The 22,337-nt window shown below is 53.0% G+C and overlaps 2 protein-coding genes across 9 annotated transcripts in view; one reads left to right on the top strand and one right to left on the bottom strand.

Annotated features, from left to right (window-relative positions):
- Window positions 1-848: 848 nt before the first annotated feature.
- GPX3 (glutathione peroxidase 3) lies at window positions 849-9,251 on the top strand. Its single transcript, XM_003934037.4, has 5 exons — window positions 849-1,016; window positions 5,586-5,739; window positions 7,159-7,276; window positions 7,690-7,789; window positions 8,181-9,251. Exons 1-5 carry the CDS (start codon window positions 930-932, stop codon window positions 8,385-8,387), a joined length of 666 nt encoding a protein of 221 aa, XP_003934086.3. The 5' UTR covers window positions 849-929; the 3' UTR covers window positions 8,388-9,251.
- A 944-nt stretch (window positions 9,252-10,195) lies between these two features.
- The window catches only part of TNIP1 (TNFAIP3 interacting protein 1), a 61,785-nt gene continuing 49,643 nt past the window's right edge, over window positions 10,196-22,337 (bottom strand). For 4 of the 8 annotated variants that reach the window (XM_074379049.1, XM_074379061.1, XM_003934035.4 and 1 more), the window contains 7 exons: window positions 20,552-20,680; window positions 17,651-17,782; window positions 16,154-16,279; window positions 15,593-15,658; window positions 13,843-14,034; window positions 12,519-12,615; window positions 10,196-10,995 (listed from right to left, as the gene is read on the bottom strand). In XM_074379049.1, the coding sequence (XP_074235150.1) occupies window positions 10,961-10,995; window positions 12,519-12,615; window positions 13,843-14,034; window positions 15,593-15,658; window positions 16,154-16,279; window positions 17,651-17,782; window positions 20,552-20,680 (777 nt within the window). In that variant the 3' untranslated portion in view covers window positions 10,196-10,960. The remainder of the gene's footprint in view (window positions 10,996-12,518; window positions 12,616-13,842; window positions 14,035-15,592; window positions 15,659-16,153; window positions 16,280-17,650; window positions 17,783-20,551; window positions 20,681-22,337) is intronic. The other 4 variants (XM_074379053.1, XM_074379073.1, XM_003934033.4 and 1 more) reach the window with 1 other exon arrangement.

Below are 22,337 nucleotides of genomic sequence, written 5' to 3'. Positions count from 1 at the left end.
ACTACCCAGGGAGCAAATTTATTTTCTGCTTCAAGCAAGATGGTTTGGCCACAGATAGACCACAAAGAACACGAACAGACAAGGCTAGCTGGGTTTCCCACTCCGTCTATTGCTATTAAACTCTTCGCTTTTTGTCCAATCACATTTCTGTGCATTTCCATGCCCTTCATAGAATCCAAGCCTAAAGACAGACAGTTTTCCTTGAGTCTTTGGGTCTTCATTTCTGAAGATTCTCATGTCTAAATAAATCTGTCAGGCGTTTTTGTTGCTAACCGGTCTTTTGCTACAGGCATGTCAGCTGTGACCCTTGCGTTGGGGAGGAAAGGCACCACACCTTCCCTGGCCCTACGGTCCCAGTGCCCTACCCAGAATGGGGGTTTTCGAAATCCCAGGACACCCACTCTTTGTTTCTTAAGCACTAAACCTACATATAGTTGGTGTTTCTGGAAATTTAGCTTCAGATCTTGCTGAAATTTTAAACTCTCAACTTCCAGAGGACCACCGCGAGGTGTTCTAAAAGCCTCGGTAGGAGTAAGAAATGCTTCCCAGAATGGAGCCTTCCATCTGTTGTCGGGTGCTACTATCCCCATTTCCCCGGTTATAATGTAGACTCCTGTGCCAGCCTTCATTCGCACTTTGGAGCCCAAAGAGGAAGGGACCGCCTCCCACGTCCACAGGGACCTGCCTTCCACCTCTGCCCAGACTTGTTTATGTCACTGTCGCCCCGGGCCGGGGCGGGGGGAGCGGGGGGGCAAGTCGTGCCCGCCCCTGAAATCCCAGCCGCCCAGGGATTGGCTGCAAAGGCCCAGGCCTGGCCGCAGATTGGTCACCCCCGAGGGCTTGAAAGGTGGCTGGGAGCGCAGTACCCCTCAGACGGACGGGGCCGGGGATCAGGCAGCAGGCGACCCTGAGCGCGCTCCCAGCCCGCCATGGCCCGGCTGCTGCAGGCGTGCTGCCTGCTCTCCCTGCTCCTGGCCGGCTTCGTCCCGCAGAGCCGGGGACAAGTGAAGTCGAAGGTGAGTGAGGCTCCGGGCCGGGGGCCAGGAGAACAGACCTCGCCCCTGGGTATATCCAGCGCTCAGTGCAATGCACCCCTCTTCCCAGGCTCCCCGCCAGGTGCGAGGGGCGCCCTGAACCCCCGTGGCCGCCCCTCCGCCGCCGCGACCCCACCCCCGACCGTCGTCGTTTACAGTTCCATTTGTTGAAGAGCCGAGACCGGGTGCTTCGAGTGGGCGGAATGACTTGGGGAGGAAGGTCTCTCACTCCGAGCTCGCCCTTTCTCCCCACTGCCACCTCAGGGGTCGCCTTGCTACACCTGTGTCACCTCCGTGCCTGGGCCGCCCCTCTTCAGTAGGGCCCGAGAGGGAGGGCGTCACAGAAAAAATGCCTGGCGTCTGGGTGGGCTGTGCAAGTTCCCAGGGAGACAGACAGGGAGAAAGGGGAGAGGCAGCTGGGTGGTCCTGGTCCTTAGGAACTGGTGTGGGGGCTCTCCTAGCCCAAGAATGATACAGGCCACTTGGATTTAGGGCGTTGGTGGAAGAGGCAGAGATCTGTGCTAGAAAGTCCTCTGGAGTGACAGCGCAGCACACCCAGGACCCTGAGTCCTTACCTGTTCCTGGACCCCTGTTTATCCATCTGCAGTGGGGGGGGGAGCTTGGGGGTGGGAGTCCAGGGGCACAGTGAAGCCGAGGGCTTCAGATGGGATGCTTGGAGAAGCTGAAAACACCACATGCTCTTCTCTGAAATTTCCTGCTATGGGGCAGCCTCACTACCCAGGACTCACCATCCTCCTTAGCCTGAGGAAACCTGGTAGAAAGCTGGGGACTGCAAATCCAGAAGACGTAGAATTCTCCGGAGCCTCGGTCTGTTTCCAGCGGGTGTGTGGCCCATACCTGGAGTGGGGATACTGAGGTGGGAGTGGCATGAGCCAACATGCTTATCTCCTTGGACAGGATAGGATGTACTGGGTGGGCTCTGTAGACCTCTCCTCTCCCCAGGGAGTCGGAGTGGGTGGGGAAGGAGGCAGAAGCCGGGTGTAGGGATAGACAAAGAGAGTGATTTCTGTCTCTAGCTCACACACACTTGCAAGCTCTGAGCTTGTTTCTAAAATCCTCTGGGTCTTCACTTTAATTAAGATCTTATGAGTCTAGGATTTCGTTTCCTATCCAGTTCTCAGGAAGCCCATTGCAAGCCCTGGGCTCCTTCCATGTCACTTACCCCCTTTCTGTCCTCAGCCTAAATCCCATTAATCAGCCTCCTTGGAGTCAGTCTACATGTACGCAAAGCCACTTCATCCAAGTCCCCTCCTTTTTAATCCATCCCTGTTCATAATCCCCAACCCAGAAGGCATTTTCCAGATCAGGAATGGGGTCAATTTTCAAGATTGAGGTTGGGGGTGGGGCATAGAGAGGCCAGCACCATGGAGTCAGTCCCAACCTCTCAGTTTTGAGAGGGTCAAAGAAGGTACAATTGGGCCCTGCCCGAAGAAGGCTAGTGGTGAGAATATGGACCCCATGAATATCTCATCATAGCTATGTGCTCTCTGCAGAACTCTGGGGGAGAGGGGGGATAAATGGACTCAGAGAGAATAGGATGCGTATGTTCTGGGAAAGTTTTAGGGTAAGGTGTGATCATATCACAAGCAATCAGCCAGGACTTGCTGGCCAATGAAAGCCTGCAAGCATACCCGTCTCTGTTCCCAAGTTCTTGGAGTTGAGATGTCTTAGCTCTGGGTTAGGACCCAACCACTCGCCTCACCCGCAACCCCAGAGTAAAGGGATAGGGTTAGGTGGGTATGTGGAGAATGCAATGGACAAAAGGTGACTCAGCCCCAGAGAGGTGTTTGCCTCCTCCCAATTCAAAGGGAGGGGCTAGAGAACAAATGGGGTCCTCCTCTTCCTGCTGCATCCCCTCCTCATTCAGCTTCAGGCTGCCCAGCCTCCTTGTCCTTGCTCTACAAAAGGACTGCAGAAGCTGGAAAGAGTGACAGCTGGTGATGTGCATGGGATCCTAGTAACCGCTGGTTTCTAGGTGACTAAACCTGGCAGAGAGAATCATGGAACCACACGCTGATGGTGAAAGGGCCCTTAAGACAGCCCTGAACCTGACTCCATCTTACAATGGAGGAGTCGGAGCCCCAGGAAAGGGGGTCACGTGGCATCAGAGACACAGCAAGGTCCAGCACTCAGGTCCCTGCCTCCCAGACCACTTCTCACAGCATCATGTTGATAGGAGTGATAAGATAGAGGAGAAAAACACAAGACCAGCAGCCCCAGCCAGCCAGAGTCCTGGCTGAGTCCCCTGATCCAACTCTCAAGCCATGGGAACCCTCCTATCTTGTCCAGCTCTGGGAGGACTGAGGCACCATCATGGCCTCTCACCTCTATCTCCTCCAGCCACTGTTTCAGGTGCAGTGCTCTGGGATTCCACGTGCCCAGAGGAGGGAAGGGGGCTCATGGAGGACTGAGTTGCAGTGATCAGGGGTGAGCACAGGTGTGGCTTCTCTTCCCACAGCCCACCTTCTGACCCCCACTGTCCCTTGAATGGGATTTCATTCCAAGAGACTCCATGCCTGTTTTGCTCTGCCAGCAGACTCTCACAACCCTTTGGGGCAGCAGCATGCTTATCTCCCTGGACAGCATATGCCCAGACGGTGAAAGTGTCTTGCTCAGGGCCACTTAGCCAGTAAAATATAGAACCTAATGAAATAGAGTTCTCCTTGTCACACCACACCCCCAACCTGAAACTGTGCCCAGAAGCTGGTCCTTCTGTTTACAAGCTCCCATTATTTGGACAACCTGTCATCTTTTTTTTTTCCTCCATGTCTCAGAGTTCATTTTTGGATCAGGGCAGAGTTAAAAAAGTGGAGAGGCTATGGAGATGCCTGGCTTTCTAGCCACTAGACCTTTGTGGCTGTCTAGGTTGTATTTGTTGTGCCCCAGCTCATCTGTATTTTAAGGTGGAACTGGCCGTGGCTGGGAACAAGAAGGTCCAGGGACAGGAGGAATGTTGATCTTAGGTCTTGGGCCTGCCTCAAATACCCACCAAAAGTCACAGGGTGTGGAATATTAGACTCGTGTAAAGCAGGAAGTTTGTACCCAGAGCCAAGAAGAGAGCTTGCAGCTGCCAGGGAATGGCCTGGTGGAGGAAGTGCAGCCCCGCCCGGCTTAGCAGGCCTTAGCTTTGGGACACAGGCAGCTCTTCTGCACCCTGCTGGGGCCAGGCTCGGCCAGCATGGGTCACTCCCTTCACTTGGTTAGGCCCAGGTACCTCTCGATGGCAAGTTCTCCAGAACTGAGGGGAAGTGAGGGTGTGAATTTGCTTCTGTAACTCCAGCCACCTGTCTCTGCCCTCTCCTGGTCTCTAATGCTACTTCGCATTCCATTTGTTTATTGTCTGCCCACCTCTCAAAGGATATCAGGGCCACAAAGGACCTTCAAGACCACCCTGTACAATGATTTCAAGGTTTTTCCTTTCCCATCACGACCAGCCCACCTGCCGAATTGTGTCAATGATGCAATGACATCCTTTCAAGAGTAGTCTCAGAGTTTTGTTGTTTGTATCGGGGATGAGGTAGGGGCAAGAGTAAGCTCATGGTGATATCCTACTGGCCAGCAGTGACCTCATCCCCCTCCCCCACTGATCATGATCCTATCAAGCCATCATGGTTGACCTGGTTGAAGAGCTGATTCAGTTCAAGGTTCTTATTCTATAAATGAGGAAACTCAGGTCCGAAGAAAAGAAAGGGCCAGTCCAAGACCACACAGGGAGTTAATGGCAGAGGGACGTGGAGCCCAGGTCTCCCAGCCCATTGCACTCTGTCCCTCCTTGTCCTGGAGGCTGATGTGAGCAGCAGCTGGGGAGGGAGGAAGGCATAAGGGTCGTCACCAACCTGCTCACAGACACAGAACATTCACACGTGCAGGTACTGCTGCTTTTCCCTACCTCACCACAGGCCTTTCCCCGACGCCTGCTTCCCTGTTTGGTAACAACAGCCTCATCTTTCCAGTCCTCCAGATGGGGAGCCTCCGAATCACCGTGTCCATACTGCCTCATCCTTTCTGTTCAGTTTTTCCTTCACACTGGCCTAGCTCGGGCTCTCATCCTCACTTGTCTGGATTTTTGCAACAGCCATCCTACCAGTTTCCATCAGCTCCTCCAGGAACCCAGCCATCAGCTTTAGGGCAGTCTCCCTCAGAGCTCCACAAATGTTCTGAAGCTGACATGTGATGTGGAGAAATTTGCAAAAGAAGCCATTCTCCAGGGTTCCATAGTGCTCACTTATTAAGCGCTTAATCGTAATAAGTACTTATTAGGCACTTAATATTAATAAATGCTTATTAGGCACTTAATATTAAGTGCCTAATCAGCACTCATTAAGTACTTTCAGAATCATTAGGAATTAGGAATACACAAGGAATTAGGAGAACTCAGTGCTAGTCCAGTTCCAATTCTTGGTGATGATTTTGAGATTCTTGCTGAGAACGTCACTCTCTCTGTTGGGATCTTTCATTATTTTGAAAATGGAGATGTCCAAGTTCCCTTCCAGCTCTACCTGCTCTTTCTATGGCCTTTCTGTGTTCCAGGTGGACTGCCATGGTGGCATGAGCGGCACCATTTATGAGTACGGAGCCCTCACCATCAATGGGGAGGAGTATGTCCCCTTCAAGCAGTTTGCTGGCAAATACCTCCTCTTTGTCAACGTGGCCAGCTACTGAGGCCTGACGGGCCAGTACATTGGTAAGAGCCCACCCTTCCTCCCTGCTTTATTTGGGGCTGTACGGCATATTTCAATCCCAGGCGCTTTTCTGGTGCATGGCGGGTCGAGGGGAGGGTGGTAGCAATCATGAGAGTCCAAGCACCTTTTCCCAGCTCCACTGTGCTCCACAGTTTTGTGAAGATGATCATGTAAGCTTGAGGTCTGATTGCCTTTGGACCTGTTCTAGAAGATTCCCCATATACTTCTTCATCTCTGGGCACCTCAGCCACCCTAAAGGCAGAGGGATGGAGGAGATGTTTTGTGCTTAGAGCTCCTTTTGGCTGGAGCACGAGATGGTAACTGGAGCTCCATCTTGCTGAGAATGTCTCATCTTCCCTCAGCCCCGTCTGCTTTGGCGCTTCTCTTGGCGGATCTCTGGAAAGCAGGCGATTGTCTCAAGGCCCCAGAGTGTATGGTTACTGTAGCAGGATGAAGCGGGAGGCTAGACTTCTAATCCTCATTCTAAAACAAACTTTGAAGATGATCTGGTTTGGCCTTCCCCTCTTCTCAGTTTACAGATAGGCAACCAAGGCTCAGAGTGAAGACGCAACTTAAGCAGAGTCACAAAGCTATTAGTGGCAGAATGGGGCATTTGGCCCAGGTTTCATGATCCCCTGATACGCTTACTTCTTTCTCCCTAGCTGTAGTAGAGCGCAGAGGCTGAGAGAACAGGCAACCAAAGGCATGTGACTGCACCCAGGGGAAAACGCTCTGGTGCTGAGCAGTCTGCTGGCAGGGGTCAGGGAGGCAAGGGCAATCTGGCCCTCCATGCTCTGCCTGTCAATCACAGGCAAATTCCTGGAAGTGAAAGCACAGCGGGGCATATGGCCCAGTGGCCATGTGTGCTCTGTCTGGAATGCTTCTCTCTCGCCTTGAAAAAGAGCAGAGTGCATTTGGGCGAGAGATGGGGCAGGTGCTACTGCAAGAGAGGCCAGGGGACATTGAGGAAACTGGGGACCTGAGCCAGGGCCACATCGGTGTTCCTAATTTGCCAAAGATTATGGGAAAATTGTAACCCCACCCCACCTCAAAGAAGTTCTGTGCCTTCTATCCAGGGTTAGACAGTTCTTGCTCCAGGAAACTCAATCCTGAGGGCCTTAAATGAGTGCTCCACCAACTGGCCCAGGTGGAGAGCCTTGGCAATTGGTAGGTGACTAACAGCTGATTTGGGGAAGGGTGTTATTCTTTTCCCCAAAACCTCTAATCCCTCCAGATTAGAGTCAAGAGGATAAGACCTGAGTCCCAGCATTGCCATGAACTCACTGGTGATCTTGGGCAAGTCCCTCCCTTTCTTGGACCTCAGCAGTTTCAGCTGCACAGCGGGTGAGCCGGGGAGTGGTGTGGATGAGACAGCGCTCCTCACCAGAGACTCCCATGTCCACTCTTTTTCTTTGGCCCAGAACTGAATGCACTACAGGAAGAGCTTGCCCCATTTGGTCTGGTCGTTCTGGGCTTTCCCTGCAACCAATTTGGAAAACAGGAACCAGGAGAGAACTCGGAGATTCTCCCCAGCCTCAAGTGAGTGCTCTCTCAGCATTCTAAGAAAACTCCTTTCACAGAGCCCACATGTCTTGAATCAGCCCCAGTTCTTGGCAGACATTTCTTAGCCACCAAGAACCACTCTCCTTTTCTAGGATCCCCAGTGCAGTGAGGGAAGGGAAGGGAAGGGACAAGAGAAGGAGGCCAGGGGCAACTGGTTGTGATGTGCCTCCCAGGGGAGCACCGAGGTGGGAGGACACTGAGAAGGGACCAGGTGGGAAAAGAAGATTGAGGATTCACGTTATGCCTACCCCCCTGCAGTTTGCTGGCTCCTGCTGCCCACCTTGGAGTAAATCCAGACTCCCAACCCCCCTCCCTGTTCTGTCCCTTCCTCTCATTTCTGAGCCCTGTGCCCATCTCCTTGGGACTCACCTAAGAACATTCCTCAACAGGTATGTCCGACCAGGTGGGGGCTTCGTCCCCAATTTCCAGCTGTTTGAGAAAGGGGATGTGAATGGAGATAAAGAGCAGAAATTCTACACTTTCCTAAAGGTGAGTGAGCTGCCACCTGTGTTGGCGGGGGCTGCAGCCCCTCCTGGCTCCAGCCCACACTGTCAAGGTCCATGCCACCTCCCCTGCTCCTGGGCTCTTGGGGAATTTCTTGGTATCTATTGTTCCGGCTAGACTAGGGCTCTGCAGACACTGCCTAGGGTCTCATCAGCCCATTTTACAGGAAAGGCCCGGAAGGAGGACCCAGAGTCATATGCTAAGGGTCTCACAATCTTCTAGAGCCACAGCTGATGCTGGCAGTCACTCTTCTAACTCCCAAACTGGCGCTGTTTCCTCAGGGCCAGGCTGTTCTCCCACCCCAGGAAGGCCTGGGGAGGAAGAGGGTCAGAGGGGTCCCCAAGCAAGGCTGACACTCCTTTCATCCCTGCTCTAGAACTCCTGTCCTCCAACCTCGGAGCTCGTGGGTACATCTGACCGGCTCTTCTGGGAACCCATGAAGGTCCATGACATCCGCTGGAACTTTGAGAAGTTCCTGGTGGGGCCAGATGGTATACCCGTCATGCGCTGGCACCACCGGACCACGGTCAGCAACGTTAAGATGGATATCCTGTTATACATGAGGCACCGGCAGGCAGCCTAGGAGGTCAAGAGGAAGCAACTGAAGCCCGTCTCATCCCATGTCCCCCATGTAGGGGAGGGACCTTGTTCAGGAAGGAACCCGTGTCTCCAACCACACTATTTGTCCACCACAGTCCCCTTTCCTATCGCTTAAGGCCCCAGCCAGGCACAAATGGATGCATACAGTTGTATGTCTGTACTGCCAGGCATGTGGGTGTGTGTGCATGTGGGTATTCACTCGCCTACCGGCATGCATGACCGTGTATTGTGTGCATGGGTGTAGGGCCGCATGTCTACCTGTATGTCTATCTGGGAGTGTATGTCCATCTGTGTGCCTGCAGCTGTGTGCTGTGCAGTGCTGGAGAATAACACCCCTTTCTCTCCAGTTCTCCATTCCAATGATGATAGTTCACTTACACCTAAACCCAAAGGAAAAACCAGCTCTAGGTCCAATTGTTCTGCTCTGAGACCTCAACCTTGGGGCCAGCATCTCCCACTGCCTCCAAATATTAGTAACTACCACTGACATCCCCAGAAGTTTCTGGGTCTACCACACTGCCCAGACGCCCCTCCTCCTTCCTGAAGGGCCCTCCCAACGCTACATCCCCACCCCACAGTTCTCCCTGAGATCAGCCAAGGCAGATGTGAGAGCGAGGGCGACCTACCGGTATCAGGGGTGGCGTCTTCATGAGGGAGGGGCCCGAAGCCCTTGTGGGCGGACCTCCCCCGAGCCTGTCTATGGGGCCAGCCCTTAGTGCATTCAGGCTAAGCCCCTGGGCAGGGATGCCACCCCCGCTCCTTCAGAGGACGTGCCGTCTCCCCTCACTGGTCCATTGGCATGAGACTCACCCCACCCGCCCAGTAAAAGCCTTTCTGCAGCAGCTGAGCCTATGTGTGTGGAGCTTCTTCACTGGGGGCCACTCCCGCCTGGGTGGGGAGTGAGGAGAAGGCGGGGCAGGGTAAAGTGCGGACGAAAAGAACAGAAACAACAGAAACACTTTTTACAGTGGTGCCAAAGTATTTGCGGTTTTTGCCATATGGCAACATCCAAGGCTACATCCCCACCCCACAGTTCTCCCTGTGACCGGCCAAGGCAGATGTGAGAGCGAGGGCCACGTAGCCCACGCCAGAGGTGGTGTCTTCATGAGGGAATCCCCTCCCCCCACCATCAAAAAGGGGCAAAAAACACATTTACTTTTGCAACAACCTAATAGCTAGTGCAGTAGTGCACCCCCGTAGCCCCAGCTACTTGGGAAGGCTGACATGGGAGGTTCCCTCGACAAGCCCAGGAGTTTGAGGCTATAATGTGCTGTGATTGAGTCTGTGAATAACTCCTGTACTCCAGCCTGGGCAACAGAGTGAGACTGTCTCTTAAAAAAGAGAAAAAAAAAATTAGAAATTAGAGAATGCTTTGCTTTGGGTCGCTGCTTCTTGGCTTCCATCTTGGCCCACTCTGCTTCTCCCACTCAGCATTTGGAGTTTATAAAACCAGTTCTTACCTACTTTCATTCCCTCCCACAGTTCTCCAACTCAGCTAAGGTTAAGACGAGGTATTCTGTTTGACAGATGAGGAAACTGAGGCTCACAGAAGGGCCAGGCCTTGCCCCAGGTCTCCTGATGAGTGAGGGGTAGGACCAGAATTTAAACCCAAGTCCCCTGAGTCCTGGCCTGCCCCACCCTCAGGAAGGCCCTGTATGTCACCATTCCCCAAGAGTCATAGTGACCCTCTCAGGGAAAGGTGGGAAAGGGGACTAGGAGGAAGGATCAGGAAAGCAGGGGGTTGACAGAAGAACATTAGTCAGGGCATAAAAGAACACAAGTCACAGAATGTTGATCTTCAACTTGGATTTATGTCCATGATTCGTGCAAATAGCTATCCAGGAATGGACAGCCACCCTAATCCGGGCTTCTGGCACCACAGGCCTCCAGCTGCAGGGTCAAGGGTCTGAACCTCAGAGCCTGGCAGCTTCAGGCTGGGGCCCCTCAGCAGACGTGGCTGGCATGGCCTTCTCCCATCTGTGATGGCTTCAGCGAGGCTACGGTGAGTGGAGGTGGAGAGGGCCCCAGAGCCAGAACATCCGTCGTTTTCTTCTGCTCCGGAGACAAACCCACACTTCTCACGGCTCGTCGCAGAGGGGTAGGGCTGTGCGTGGGACAGTCCTGCTACAGAGCTTGAAGCAAAAAATAAACACACACACAAATTGGTCACGGCACCCAGAGGGCCTGAAGCCACTTCTGTGATGTTGTGAAGGAAGGGGGTCTTGGCTGCACCCCACTCTTAGGATTGCTGCTCCTGGAGGCTTCTGCAATGGATGGCAGGTCAAAGCTGGATGAGGTCTCTCTTCACTCAGGAGCAGGGTAGTGAGTTTTTCCCAGTCACTCCCAGCAGAGTGCGAATGAAAGCCTTCTGGGTGGAGCCTCCCTAGTCTTGTAAACAGCTCAGTTCAGGGACTGGGGTACAAGCTGGCCACCCATCTCAGCCTCTCATCCAGTTGAGGCTCTGGCCACATTGTGCACGTGACTTCTAGTTTTTCGGCCATCTGAGGTCAGCTGGCTCTGCAAGATGAAGGTGGAGCCAAATGACACAATCTGGTCTCACTGAGGCCCCTCACGGTCATTTTTTGCAGACTCTAAATAAATAAAAATTTTGAGGACTTCATGATGATATGATAGACTGAGTTTCAAAGTCTCTTACAGAATGCAATACAGGAACAGTGAAAATAACAGCTAGGGTTCCTGGGTGCTACCAAGTGCCAGGGCTAAGTACCTTAGGTACACTGGTCATGCAATCTTCACCCAGCCCTACAAAGAAGGCAGATTATTATCCCCCTGTAAAAGAGGGAACTGGGACGCTAAGAGGTTTTAAAATGACTTGCCCGTAGTTCCAGATCCAGGAAGCAGTGGTGCTAGGATTTGAACCCAACATTGCTCCAGACCCTAGAAGTGGAGCAGTTCTGGGGAGGGAGCCCCTCCCATTAAACCACCCTCTACCACTCAAGGGGCTCCAGTGACCTTGTAGGGATCTTCAGCGAACCACAGAAAATGACTGAGCAGTCCAATCCCTTCTTCCAATCACCAAATCCTCCAAACCACACTCCCATGGCCTGTCCTCACACACCTTCTGCGAAGGGACACTCACTACCTCCGGCAGAGCTGGCTCCATTTTCGCACAACTGTGTCCCTTGGAAAGTTCCTCTTCATGTTGCGATGGACCTGCCCTCCCTGTCATTCCCACCCACCAGTTCTAATTCTGTTCCCAGAAGTCCCACAGGCGAGGTGGTGCCTTCTGCCCTGCAAGAGCTCTGCAGGGAGCCGTAGCAGTCGCTAAGGTCCCAGACTTTTGACTAGTGGACACAGCTCCAGGCCCTTCAGGCTTTCCGGGTGGACATCATGTCCAGAGGGAGCTTCTCAAACAGAAATATGGTCATGCCGCTCTGCTTTAAAAATGTCCCATCACTACTCATTATGCTGAGGATGAGACGCAGGCCTCCCGCCACACTCTGCAGGCCTGCCACATCCCTAACCCCCACACTGCCCCTCTCTTTCCCCACCTTGTTCTTGGCTCCAGCCACACTGGTCTTCCCTCAGATCCTCAGATCGGCTACCCTTCTTCCGCCTCCTCCCACCAAGGCCTCTGCATTTGTCATGTTCTCTGAAAGGCATCCTTCTCCCCTACCTTTCCACCTAGCTAGTGCCACTCATTCTGAGAGTCTCAACTCAAATGCTGCCACCTACGGAAAGCTCTCCTAAGCCCCCAGTCTAGGTCGGCGTCTTCTGCCATCTGCTCCCACAGAAACCTGCTCTTCTTCCTTGAGGGCACGTGAGTGCAGCCTGCCCGTGTGGTGTTTATTCATTTCTGCCTCCCTCACTAGACATTATGCTGTATAAGGGCAAGGACCATGTCTGCTTCTGTTCTCTTGGCATCCACAGCACCTAGTGCAATGCCCGGCATTTAGAGGATGCGCTAGAATGAAGTTTCAACCCCGCTCACCCTGCAGCTGTCATCACTCTCCTTTCAACACTGTTTTGGAAAGCCGGACCTCTCCTCCACCGAGATCAGAAAGTAGCAACATCATCCCCAGACTCAGTCAATGCTGGCAGATGCGAAGGTGTCTCCCCCAGGGAGGAACGAGACTTAGTACTAGGGGCTCACCTGGTTCTGCAGGCCTGGCTGTGGGAGGGTCCATCGCTTGCGAGCTCTGATTTGGATTTCGAATCCCTCCACAAGGTAGACGCCAGGTGTATTCCGGCTGTGACAAAACTGGTACTTAATCATCAATAACCACACCCCAAAATTACAATTGCACCTACTGTACCAGGACAATACTAAAACTGTATTAGTCAAGTATAATTGAATCTTTACGACAACCCAGGCTGTCACTCCCGTTTCACAGGTAAGGAATCTGAGGCTCAGAGAGGATAAGTAATTGCTGAAGGTATCCAGCAAGGAGAATGGCCAGACTTGGATTCGAACCCAGGTCTTTGTAAATCCAGAGCCAATTTCTTAACTATACTATCCCCTGGTGTTTAAAGATGTCTACCAAGAATGGTCATATGGAAGAAGCTGAAAAAGAGGCCAGGCAGGAGGCTTCTGTAATGGTCCAGGGGAGAGCTGGGATGCCTCAGGTGGGGCTGTGGCAGAGGACTGGAGAAAAGGGGACAAGTGACAGCAGATATTTGGAGGAAGAATGGTAAGAAGGGAAAAGAGGCCAGGTGCAGTGGCTCACACCTGTAATCCCAGCACTTTGGGAGGCCAAGGTGGGTGGATCACCTGAGGTCAGGAGTTCAAGACCAGCCTGGCCAACATGGTGAAACCCTGCCTCTACTAAAAATACAAAATTATCCAGGTGTGGTGGCGCATGCCTGTAATCCCAGCTACTCAGGAGGCTGAGGCAGGAGAATCACTTGAACTCAGGAGGCAGAGGTTGCAATGAGCCGAGATCGCGTCACTGCATTCCAGTCTGGGCAAAGACAGTGAAAATCCATCTCAAAAAAAAGAAAAAAGGAGAAGGGAAAAGAAAATAAAAGAGGGGGGGAGGGGAGGAGAGGGGAGGGGGGAGGGGGGAAGGGGAAGGGAGGGGGAGAGGAGGGGAGGGGAGGGGAGGGGGGGGAGGGAAAGGAAGGAAAGGGAAGGGGAGGGAAGGGAAGGGAAAGGAAGGGAAAGAAACATGGTGTGAGGTTCTGATATCCCTGGCCTGGGGCCTGCAGGGAGTGCCCCTTCCCACCCTGCACTCTTACTCAGACTTCTCCATCCTAGACCAGTGACCCCAAACAGCTGTGGAGCAGCCCTACAGGATCGTGGCCAGATCCCTGCCCCTGGGTAACAGGCCGGAGCCAGGCCCTGGACACCCACCTGCCACCACAGTGCTGTTTAGTTCAGAAGGATACAGTTTCTGACCCCCTCACTTAACTTTCCTCTCTGGAAGGTGTCTGGGGCAGCCTCTGTGTGTGCCCTTAAGGGAGGGACACAGACTCACCAGATGGAAGAGGCGCGAATTGGGGAGTGGGGGCGGGTGCTCCATGGCCATAGGGGGAGGGGGGTAGCGGATCTGGGACCAATCCTCGAAGCCGTGGTGTGGTACCATGGCTGGCATGGGCGGGTAGGCGTAAGGGTAGGCACCGCAGAGGTGTTCCGGGTGGGGCTCCACATGGTAGCGCTCTCCAGAGGCCTGCAAGAAACGCTCACGTCTGGCTTTGGCCTGCAACAGGCTGCACGGGACACCCATCCCATCTCCTTTCTCTAGAATGTTGGCTCTCTGAAGGCTAGTAGGCTGGGTACCAAAGGCTGGTACATTGTCATGAAAGACTGCTACATGGGTACAGAAATCTGGATACATGGGCACAGGAGGCTGGATATGTGAGCATGGAAGGCTGCATGAGCATGGAAGGCTGGGTACATATGCATGGAAGGTTGTCACGCGGGCACAGAAGACTGGTACATGGACATGGAAGACTGGTACACAAGCACAGAAAGCTAGTACATGGGCACGGAAGGCTGGTTACATGGGCACGGAAGGCTGGGCACGTGGGCACAGAAGCCTGGTTACATGGGCACGGAAGGCTGGGCACATGGGCATGGAAGGCTGGGTACACAGACACAGAAGGCTGGGCACATGGGCACGGAAGGCTGGGAACACAGACACGGAAGGCTGGGCACATGGGCATGGAAGGCGGGTACATGAGCATGGATGGCTAGGCACATGGGCACGGAAGGCTGGGAACACAGACACAGAAGGCTGGGCACATAGGCACGGAAGGCTGGGCACAGGGGCACGGAAGGCTGGGAACACAGACACGGAAGGCTGGGCACATGGGCATGGAAGGCGGGTACATAAGCACGGAAGGCTGGCACATGGGCACGGAAGGCTGGTTACATGGGTACGGAAGGCTGGTTACATGGGCACAGAAGGCTGGGCACATAGACATGGAAGCCTAGGCACACGGGCACGGAAGGCTGGGAACACAGACACGGAAGGCTGGGCACATGGGCACGGAATGTGGGTACATGAGCATGGAAGACTGGCACATGGGCACAGAAGGCTGGTACACAGGCACAGAAAGTTAGTACATGGGCACAGAAGCCTGGTTACATGAGCACGGAAGGCTGGGCACATGGGCATGGAAGGCTGGGAACACAGACACGGAAGGCTGGGCACATGGGCGTGGAAGGTGGGTACATGAGCACGGAAGGCTGGCACATGGGCATGGAAGTCTGGGTACATGGGCACGGAAGGCTGGTTACATGGGCACGGAAGGCTGGGCACATAGACATGGAAAGCTAGGCACATGGGCACGGAAGGCTAGGAACATAGACACAGAAGGCTGGGCACATGGGCACAGAAGGCTGGGCACATGGGCACGGAATGTGGGTACATGAGCACGGAAGGCTAGCACATGGGCACGGAAGGCTGGGTACGTGGGCATGGAAGGTTGGGTACATGAGGATGGAAGGCTGGTACATGGACACGGAAGGCTCATACACGGGCAGAGATGGCTAGTCACATGGGCACGGAAGGGTGCTACCTGGACACGATATCAACAGTGATGACAGCTAATGCATTGTGAACACTGCCTCCGTACCGAATCTGCTCTAAGACTTCTCCTGTACAACTCCTCAGTTACCTGGCAGACAATGTCCCAGCCCGAGCGCACACCGTGTCCATCAGGCTAGCTCCCTGAGGAAGGTAAGATGATGTCAGTGCGGCCACCTCCCTCAAGCCTCCTCACCTTTGCTTTCCTCTTCTGCTGTCTGAGGGCTTCTCTTGCCTTCTCCTCATCTTTGAACGCTTTTAGCTGAGAGAAGCGGGAGGGAGAGAAGACTGTCAGCACAGATGGTTTCCGGCCAGGGCCTAAGCAGCCGAGAGGGCTGACTGGCTGATGCTTCCCTCTGGGCCACCATGCCTGGGCTGGCCCCGGGGAAGGGCCCTGAGGGCCAGGCACAGCCCAGGGTGCTGCTACAGGCCACCCACACGTCACAGTGGTCTGTGTACAGGTCAAGAGGGTTTACGTGACCCTCGCTCCTTCTGTGCTAACACCTTTCAGTTCCACTCTGTGAGAGTAGAGCCCCAGAAGTGACTGGAAAGTCAGAGGCAGAGGAATCTTACAGTAAACCTCGTCACTGTACAAAGAGTCAGAGAAGGAAAGGGCCTTGCTGAGGTCAAATCTGACCGCAGAGCTGGAGAGAACAGTGAGTGTGCTGACGTCCAGCCTCACCAGGGCCCTCCAATCCACACCCCCTCTCCCCAAGAGGACAGACCAGTTGCCCTTCCTGGGTCCAGCCACTCTCACCTGGGCATTCGACAGGGTGACCTGGGCCTGCAGCTTCTCCACTTGCTTCTTCAGCTCCTCCTTCTCCTCATTCATGCGCTCACGGTCGCTGCGCTCCCTCTGGAAGTCCTCCTCAAAGATCTTCACCTGGTGTGGAGGGAGGGTGAAGAGAGGGAGGGTGACCATTCTGAGCAGGGGTTCCCACCTCCTCAGGCCCGGACTCCCATGCCTCCTGCTGGGAGGTCACAGAGGGCAGAGCTGGGGGTCGCCATGGGGAGTGGGAAAGGTGCGCTTCCAGCCCCCCCGCAACTTCAAACAGAGTAGTTCTGTGTCCTTCTATCTTACATTCTGGACCTCAAAGTAGGACTTTATTTGAACAAAGGATCTATGGATTTTTTTTTTTTTTTTTTTTTTTTTTTTTGAGATGGAGTCTTGCTCTGTCGCCAGGCTGGAGCACAGTGGCGCAGTCTCGGCTCACTGCAACCTCCGCCTTCCAGGTTCAAGCGATTCTTCCGCCTCAGCCTCCCGAGTAGCTGGGACTATAGGCCTGTGCCAAACACCCGGCTAATTTTTGTAATTTTAGTAGAGACGGGGGTTTCACCATGTTGGCCAGGATGGTCTCAATCTCTTGACCTTGTGATCCACCCACCTCGGCCTCCTAAAGTGCTGGGATTACAGGAGTGAGCCACTGCGCCCAGTCGGATCTATGGCTTTTTAAAAAAAGATTGGAAGCTACCAACCAGTGCAATCCTTTCACTCCACTGAGACCCACAGGGACAGTGACCACAGAACCAGAGACTGGAGTCTCAATCTGCTGGTTCTGAGAACAGACACCCTACAAACTCTGCTAGGTGGGCTGTGTGGGGGCTGCCTCTGTCTCTTAGCCTGTAGCGCAGATCAGCCGAGACACTGGCTAGGTTCAAGATGGTTTAGGAGAATCAAAAGCACAGGATTAAATAGCATAGAGACAGGGGTGGAGCCGTCACTTTTCATTTCCTTTCAACCCAATCCTTCTGTGTCCCGCGGGGTTAGCAGGTCTTCAATACCTTTCTAGTATTCAATCTCCTTTAAATGAAGGGGAAAAGAACTCTAGATCAGAGCCTTCATCTGGCAAGAGTAACTGGCTGGAGTTTAATAACATTGTTTTGTTTTTATTGTGTTTATTGCTTACAGATACTTTCTACTTGTGACAAATAATAAATGGGGTTTTCCATTTACGGTAGTGATATAAAGCTCCCTTTTAAATTCACTTATTTAGAGTTTAGTTTTTAATACTAGGTAAATAATAGCACAGGTAGGGCACAGAGATGGCTAAATCGTAAAGTGGTAGAGGAATCACTTAAGCTAGGGTTATGGTGCTGGAGAGGATAAACCTAGAGCCAGATGGGGGCCGTGGCCAATGGCCAGAAAGTAGATTACTAATTACAGGTTCCATGTGATTCCAAGCCGTCCGGGCCCTCAGGAAAGCTCCAGTTCCCACTGAGCACCTCCCACCTGACTTTGTCCCAGAGGCCTCACCTGCTGTTTCAGCAACTCGTTCTGTGTGACCAGCTCCTGTTTCCTTAGGAGGCCCCCTGCTCCTTCTGGGCTCCCAAATGCTGTTGGTGGAGATGATGGGGGGGCTTGGATACTCAGTGCCTCCTCCAGAGCCTGGAATCAGGGAGAGAAAAGACAGGACCATCAGCAGGAACACCAGGAAATCAGGCCCCTTTGGGGGGGTCATCCCCAGGGACCTTCTTCCTAATCATGATACTACTATAGCCATCACCAGCAGTGCTATTTAATAAACACTACCCTATTTATTAGCATTCTACATGTATCATTTCATTGAATCTTCTGCACAGTGCCATGAAGAAAAGATTCTGATCATCATCCTCATTTTACAAATGTGAGAACTGAGGCTCAGAGACCTGAAGGGACTTGTCCGAGGTCAAACAGCTAGTAAGCGGTAGAGCAGGGACTCAAGCGCAGCCTATGCTCTTACCCAGCAGGCTACACTGGGGTTGTCATGTGGAAGGGGAAACCTCCCCTGCCCTTAACAGGTGTGGCTCAATTCTTAGCATCCAGACCTAGAAGGAACATTAAGTCCTCCGGCAGAAGCTTCAGTCTCCACAACAACTGCCCTGCTCTGAGATTCTTCAGCGTCAGCGACTCATTCCCATCCAAACCACCCCTTCCATCCTCAACTCTTCTGTAGAAAGAGTAGACTGGATTTAATTTCTACTTAGTTAATATTTTCCCTTTCTAACCCTAAAAATGGGCTGAAATATCACCAAATAACTTTTTGAAAATAAAAAAAGTACTTTTTTTTTTTTTTGAGACAGAGTTTTGCTCTTGTTACCCAGACTGGAGTGCAATGGCGCGATCTCGGCTCACCACAACCTCCGCCTCCTGGGTTCAGGCAATTCTCCTGCCTCCGCCTCCTGAGTAGCTGGGATTACAGGCATATGCCACCATGCCCAGCTAATTCTTTTGTATTTTTAGTAGAGACGGGGTTTCACCATGTTGACCAGGATGGTCTCGATCTCTTGACCTCGTGATCCACCTATCTCGGCCTCCCAAAGTGCTGGGATTACAAGCTTGAGCCACTGCGCCCGGCAAAAAAAGTACTCTTAATCTATCATGTTCAGAAAATACTTTTCTTTATGTGAGTAGTGTGCTCACATCTTCTCAAAGCTTTCTGATAACTGTGTTTCCCCTTTAACTCTGTTAGCACATTACTCAGAAGCCTGGAACATCTCTGAAGACTGTTCACCCTGGACTTATCACCACTTGGACTTCAGCCCCAGGAAGCTGGGCCTCCCCTCACATGCCTGGGCATCGCTCATGAGCTTTCCTGAACCGTGGGGAGACAGAGACCTGGCCCAACTTGGACTCAGGCTTCCATCTGGTCTCCTTAGCTTCCCTAGACACAAAGAAACTGTAGGACCAAGAGAAAGTTCAGGAAGCTCTGAGGGGAAGTTAGGGCTCCACTTTATCTTCCTAGTCCACCCTACTTTTTTTTTTTTTTTTTGGAGATGGAGTGTCGCTCTTGTTGCCCAGGCTGGAGTGCAATGGTGCAATCTCGGCTCACCACAACCTCCACCTCCCGGGTTCAAGCGATTCTCCTGCCTCAGCCTCTCAAGTAGCTGGGATTACAGGTATATGCCACCACGCCTGGCTAATTTTGTATTTTTAGTAGAGACAGGGCTTCTCCATGTTGGTCAGGCTGGTCTTGAATTCCTGAGGTCAGGTGATCCGCCCACCTCAGCCTCCCAAAGTGCTGGGATTGCAGATGTGAGCCACTGCACCTGGCCTCCACCCCACTTTTTAGATGAAAAGACTGAGGTCTTGGGACAGGGAAACTGCCAAGGTCATCTTTCTGATTAGCAGCGTGAACAAGTCTCTGCCTGGATTTAGGGCCCCAAGTCCCCCAGCTCGGGACAGATCATTTCTTTCTCTGGCAACAGGTCAGGAACCCCAGACTTGGCATAATCAGTGTTTACAAAACACCAAAATCTAAAAGAAAGGGTTTCCCCAGCAGGCGTAGGAATGCTGAACTCATGCCAGAGTTCACTGTGACCAGGGTCAGGAGGCAGAGGGAAAGGAAAAACAATTAGCAAGAAAGGAAAAACAGAGCCATGAACTTAACTCCTGAGGCCCTCGAGAATGTTTCCTTTCAAAGCTCCCTCCTGTCAGCTTGCATCTTTGAAACCCTACTGGAAGGTAGGCAGTGCTAGAACTCAGATGGCAAAACTGAGGATCAGGGCTCAGACGGCAAAACTGAGCTGGAGAGGCTGGAGAGGCTAAGCTGGGACTAGACCACTCTGCTTGGCTCAGATCAGAGGGTTTCTGCTTTCCCCAGCCTCCACTCTGGGGGCCCCATCTCCCTGAATCCCACTGCACAAGGGCAGAGCCCTCAGCCTGTGCCCCCCTCCCACTCCCTTCAGTGTTTCCTGAACACGTGCTCAGTGCCAGGCGCTGTGCAAGGAGCCAAGGGCAGACACCTTGGTGAAGGTGTGCACCTCCCACTGCCAGGTGGGAAGACAGAATTAAGTAAGTGATGATGAGCCGGGAGAAGGGGTGTGAGAGAAGTTGCTGGTACCTTAGGAGCATAGACCAGGGCAACCTGAATGAGACTTGGGGAAGGTTTTGCTGAGCAAGTGAGGGTAAAGTGAATCCTGACAAGCAGGGTGGGCAGGTGAGGCGTAAAGGGAAGCATGCACCTCCAGAGGGAAGGGCGACACAGGCTCATCCAAGGGCTGGGTCACTCGGGCTGTGGGAGGCCATGGCAGAGCAGGTGGGAAGCAGGACGCCAGCTGGCTGTCTGGGGGTTACCCTTCCTGAGCTGAAGGGCTGGGGCGCCAGTGACGGGGTAGGCATTGCAGCTGGACTCAAGGGAGCCCTGCGCAGCCAAGGGACCCGGGCCGAGGCGCCCACCTTGTTGAGCCGCTGGATCTCTTTTTCCTGGTACTCGCGCTGCCGAGTGAGCGGGCTCAGCTGATCCTGTAGGTACTTGACCTTTTGGCGCAGCTCCTTGGCCTCTGCTGTCAGCTGTTCCTTGTCGGTCTGCAGGGAACATGGGGTTGGTAAGCGGGCAGGGGTGGCCTCTCCAGGAGGCTTCGGACTCCCTGTCCTGCCTGGCCCAGCCTTTACCGGTGCCATCCTTTCTCCCTTGACCATCACTCCACAATGCTCACATGCAAGGCACCTGGGGTTGGCGCGGTAATGTCCACATCGTCCTGCCCTCAATTAGTATGTGTCAATTTAAAATAATAACTAAAAGCAGAAAAAGCAGAAGCTCAGTTGAGTAAAAGACCTTGGATTCCGACACCAGTTCATCCACAAGCAGCTGAGATCCCAGGCACTGCCACTGCCCTCTCTTGTCTAAGCTTACCTACCTGTCACAGGTGCAGGGTTCCTAACACGAGTCACAGAGAGGCCTCTGGAGGGCGGTGAGCCCCAAAACTGAATGCAAAATTTTGTCTGTGTGTAATGTGCTCGAAAGAAAAGCGAAAGTTCTGATCAGATTCATGTGGGGGTCTTCTGTGAGCCACAGAAAGAGATGAACTACTGATAATCCCTAACAGACACTTCAGCTCGTACGGCCTCGGAGCCTAGAAGAGAGACAATACTGCCAGAGAGAAATGTGGCAGAAGGCAGTGAGTGCTCCTCCAGAAAAGAACAAAGTACTGTGGGACTAAAAGAAAGATCACCACAGCTGAGGGAAGGCTTCCAAGAGGTGGTTCCATAGGGGCTTCGTCACAGCCAAGGGATGGCCTTTAGACAGCATCAGGCCCCAGCCCTGCAATATGTTAAGCAACAAAGGTCCAGATGCGGGAAGGGGCATACTCGAGGCCCCGTGGTGAGCTGGGGCTAGAACCCAGGTTTCCTGTTCCCTTGCTCTCTCCCCTACCATGAACGTCAAAGGATGTATTTAAACTACAGGACGGCAGCACAGTGCCGTGGAAAGACCAGGCACAGCCCCAAATAAACAATATATTCCTACGTGTACATATGTGGGAGAATGGCCTGGAAACAGAGGCACCAAAATGGTGACAGTGGTTCCCTCTGCGGAGGGCCTGGAATCACGGCGGGGGGAGGTGGTCCAAGGGAACTTTCACTTTGTAGTGTGTGGACATTTCGTAACTGTGTATTCACAGCATGTGATTAGGAGATCAGCTGCAGCGGTTACTTTTCACCAGCCCTTGTGTGATCTTTAGTATTCTACCAACCACCTTGTGAGCTGTTTCCATCCAGAGACTGATTGCAGAGGGCAGCCTTGGTCAGAACTCCGTGGGAGTTGTTCCGGACTCCCTGCCAACAGGCTCCCGGATGGGCATGGCCTTTTCCGAAATGTGTACTTATCTACAGGGCCACCCCCTGTCACGAAACGTCCTGTCTTCCCTGAAGCTGATAGGGAAAAGTGCCCTCAGTTTCCAGGGATTTGTCTTACCTACCACTGTGAGCAAGGGGGAGGGGCCAAAGAGCCAGGACGTCTGGCCGAGAGTAACCAGATGTGATTGTGCACTCATAAGGAAAGACAGAAGTGTCCTTCCTACACAGCTCCAAGTTAAGGGGGTGTCACAGATGCAGGCTGACTGCTAAGATAAGGCTCCTACTGTCCCATGCTGATGGGACAATCTGTGTTGGAAATATCCATTTTTAAGCTAGGCAAAAGACCATGCCCAGTTCCTATGGAGAGAAAAACACAGTGACATAAATA

The sequence above is a fragment of the Saimiri boliviensis genome, chromosome 1 (assembly GCF_048565385.1).
Source record: "Saimiri boliviensis isolate mSaiBol1 chromosome 1, mSaiBol1.pri, whole genome shotgun sequence".
NCBI classification, from domain to species: Eukaryota; Metazoa; Chordata; class Mammalia; order Primates; family Cebidae; genus Saimiri; species Saimiri boliviensis.
This window is presented reverse-complemented; position numbering and strand designations above follow the sequence as displayed.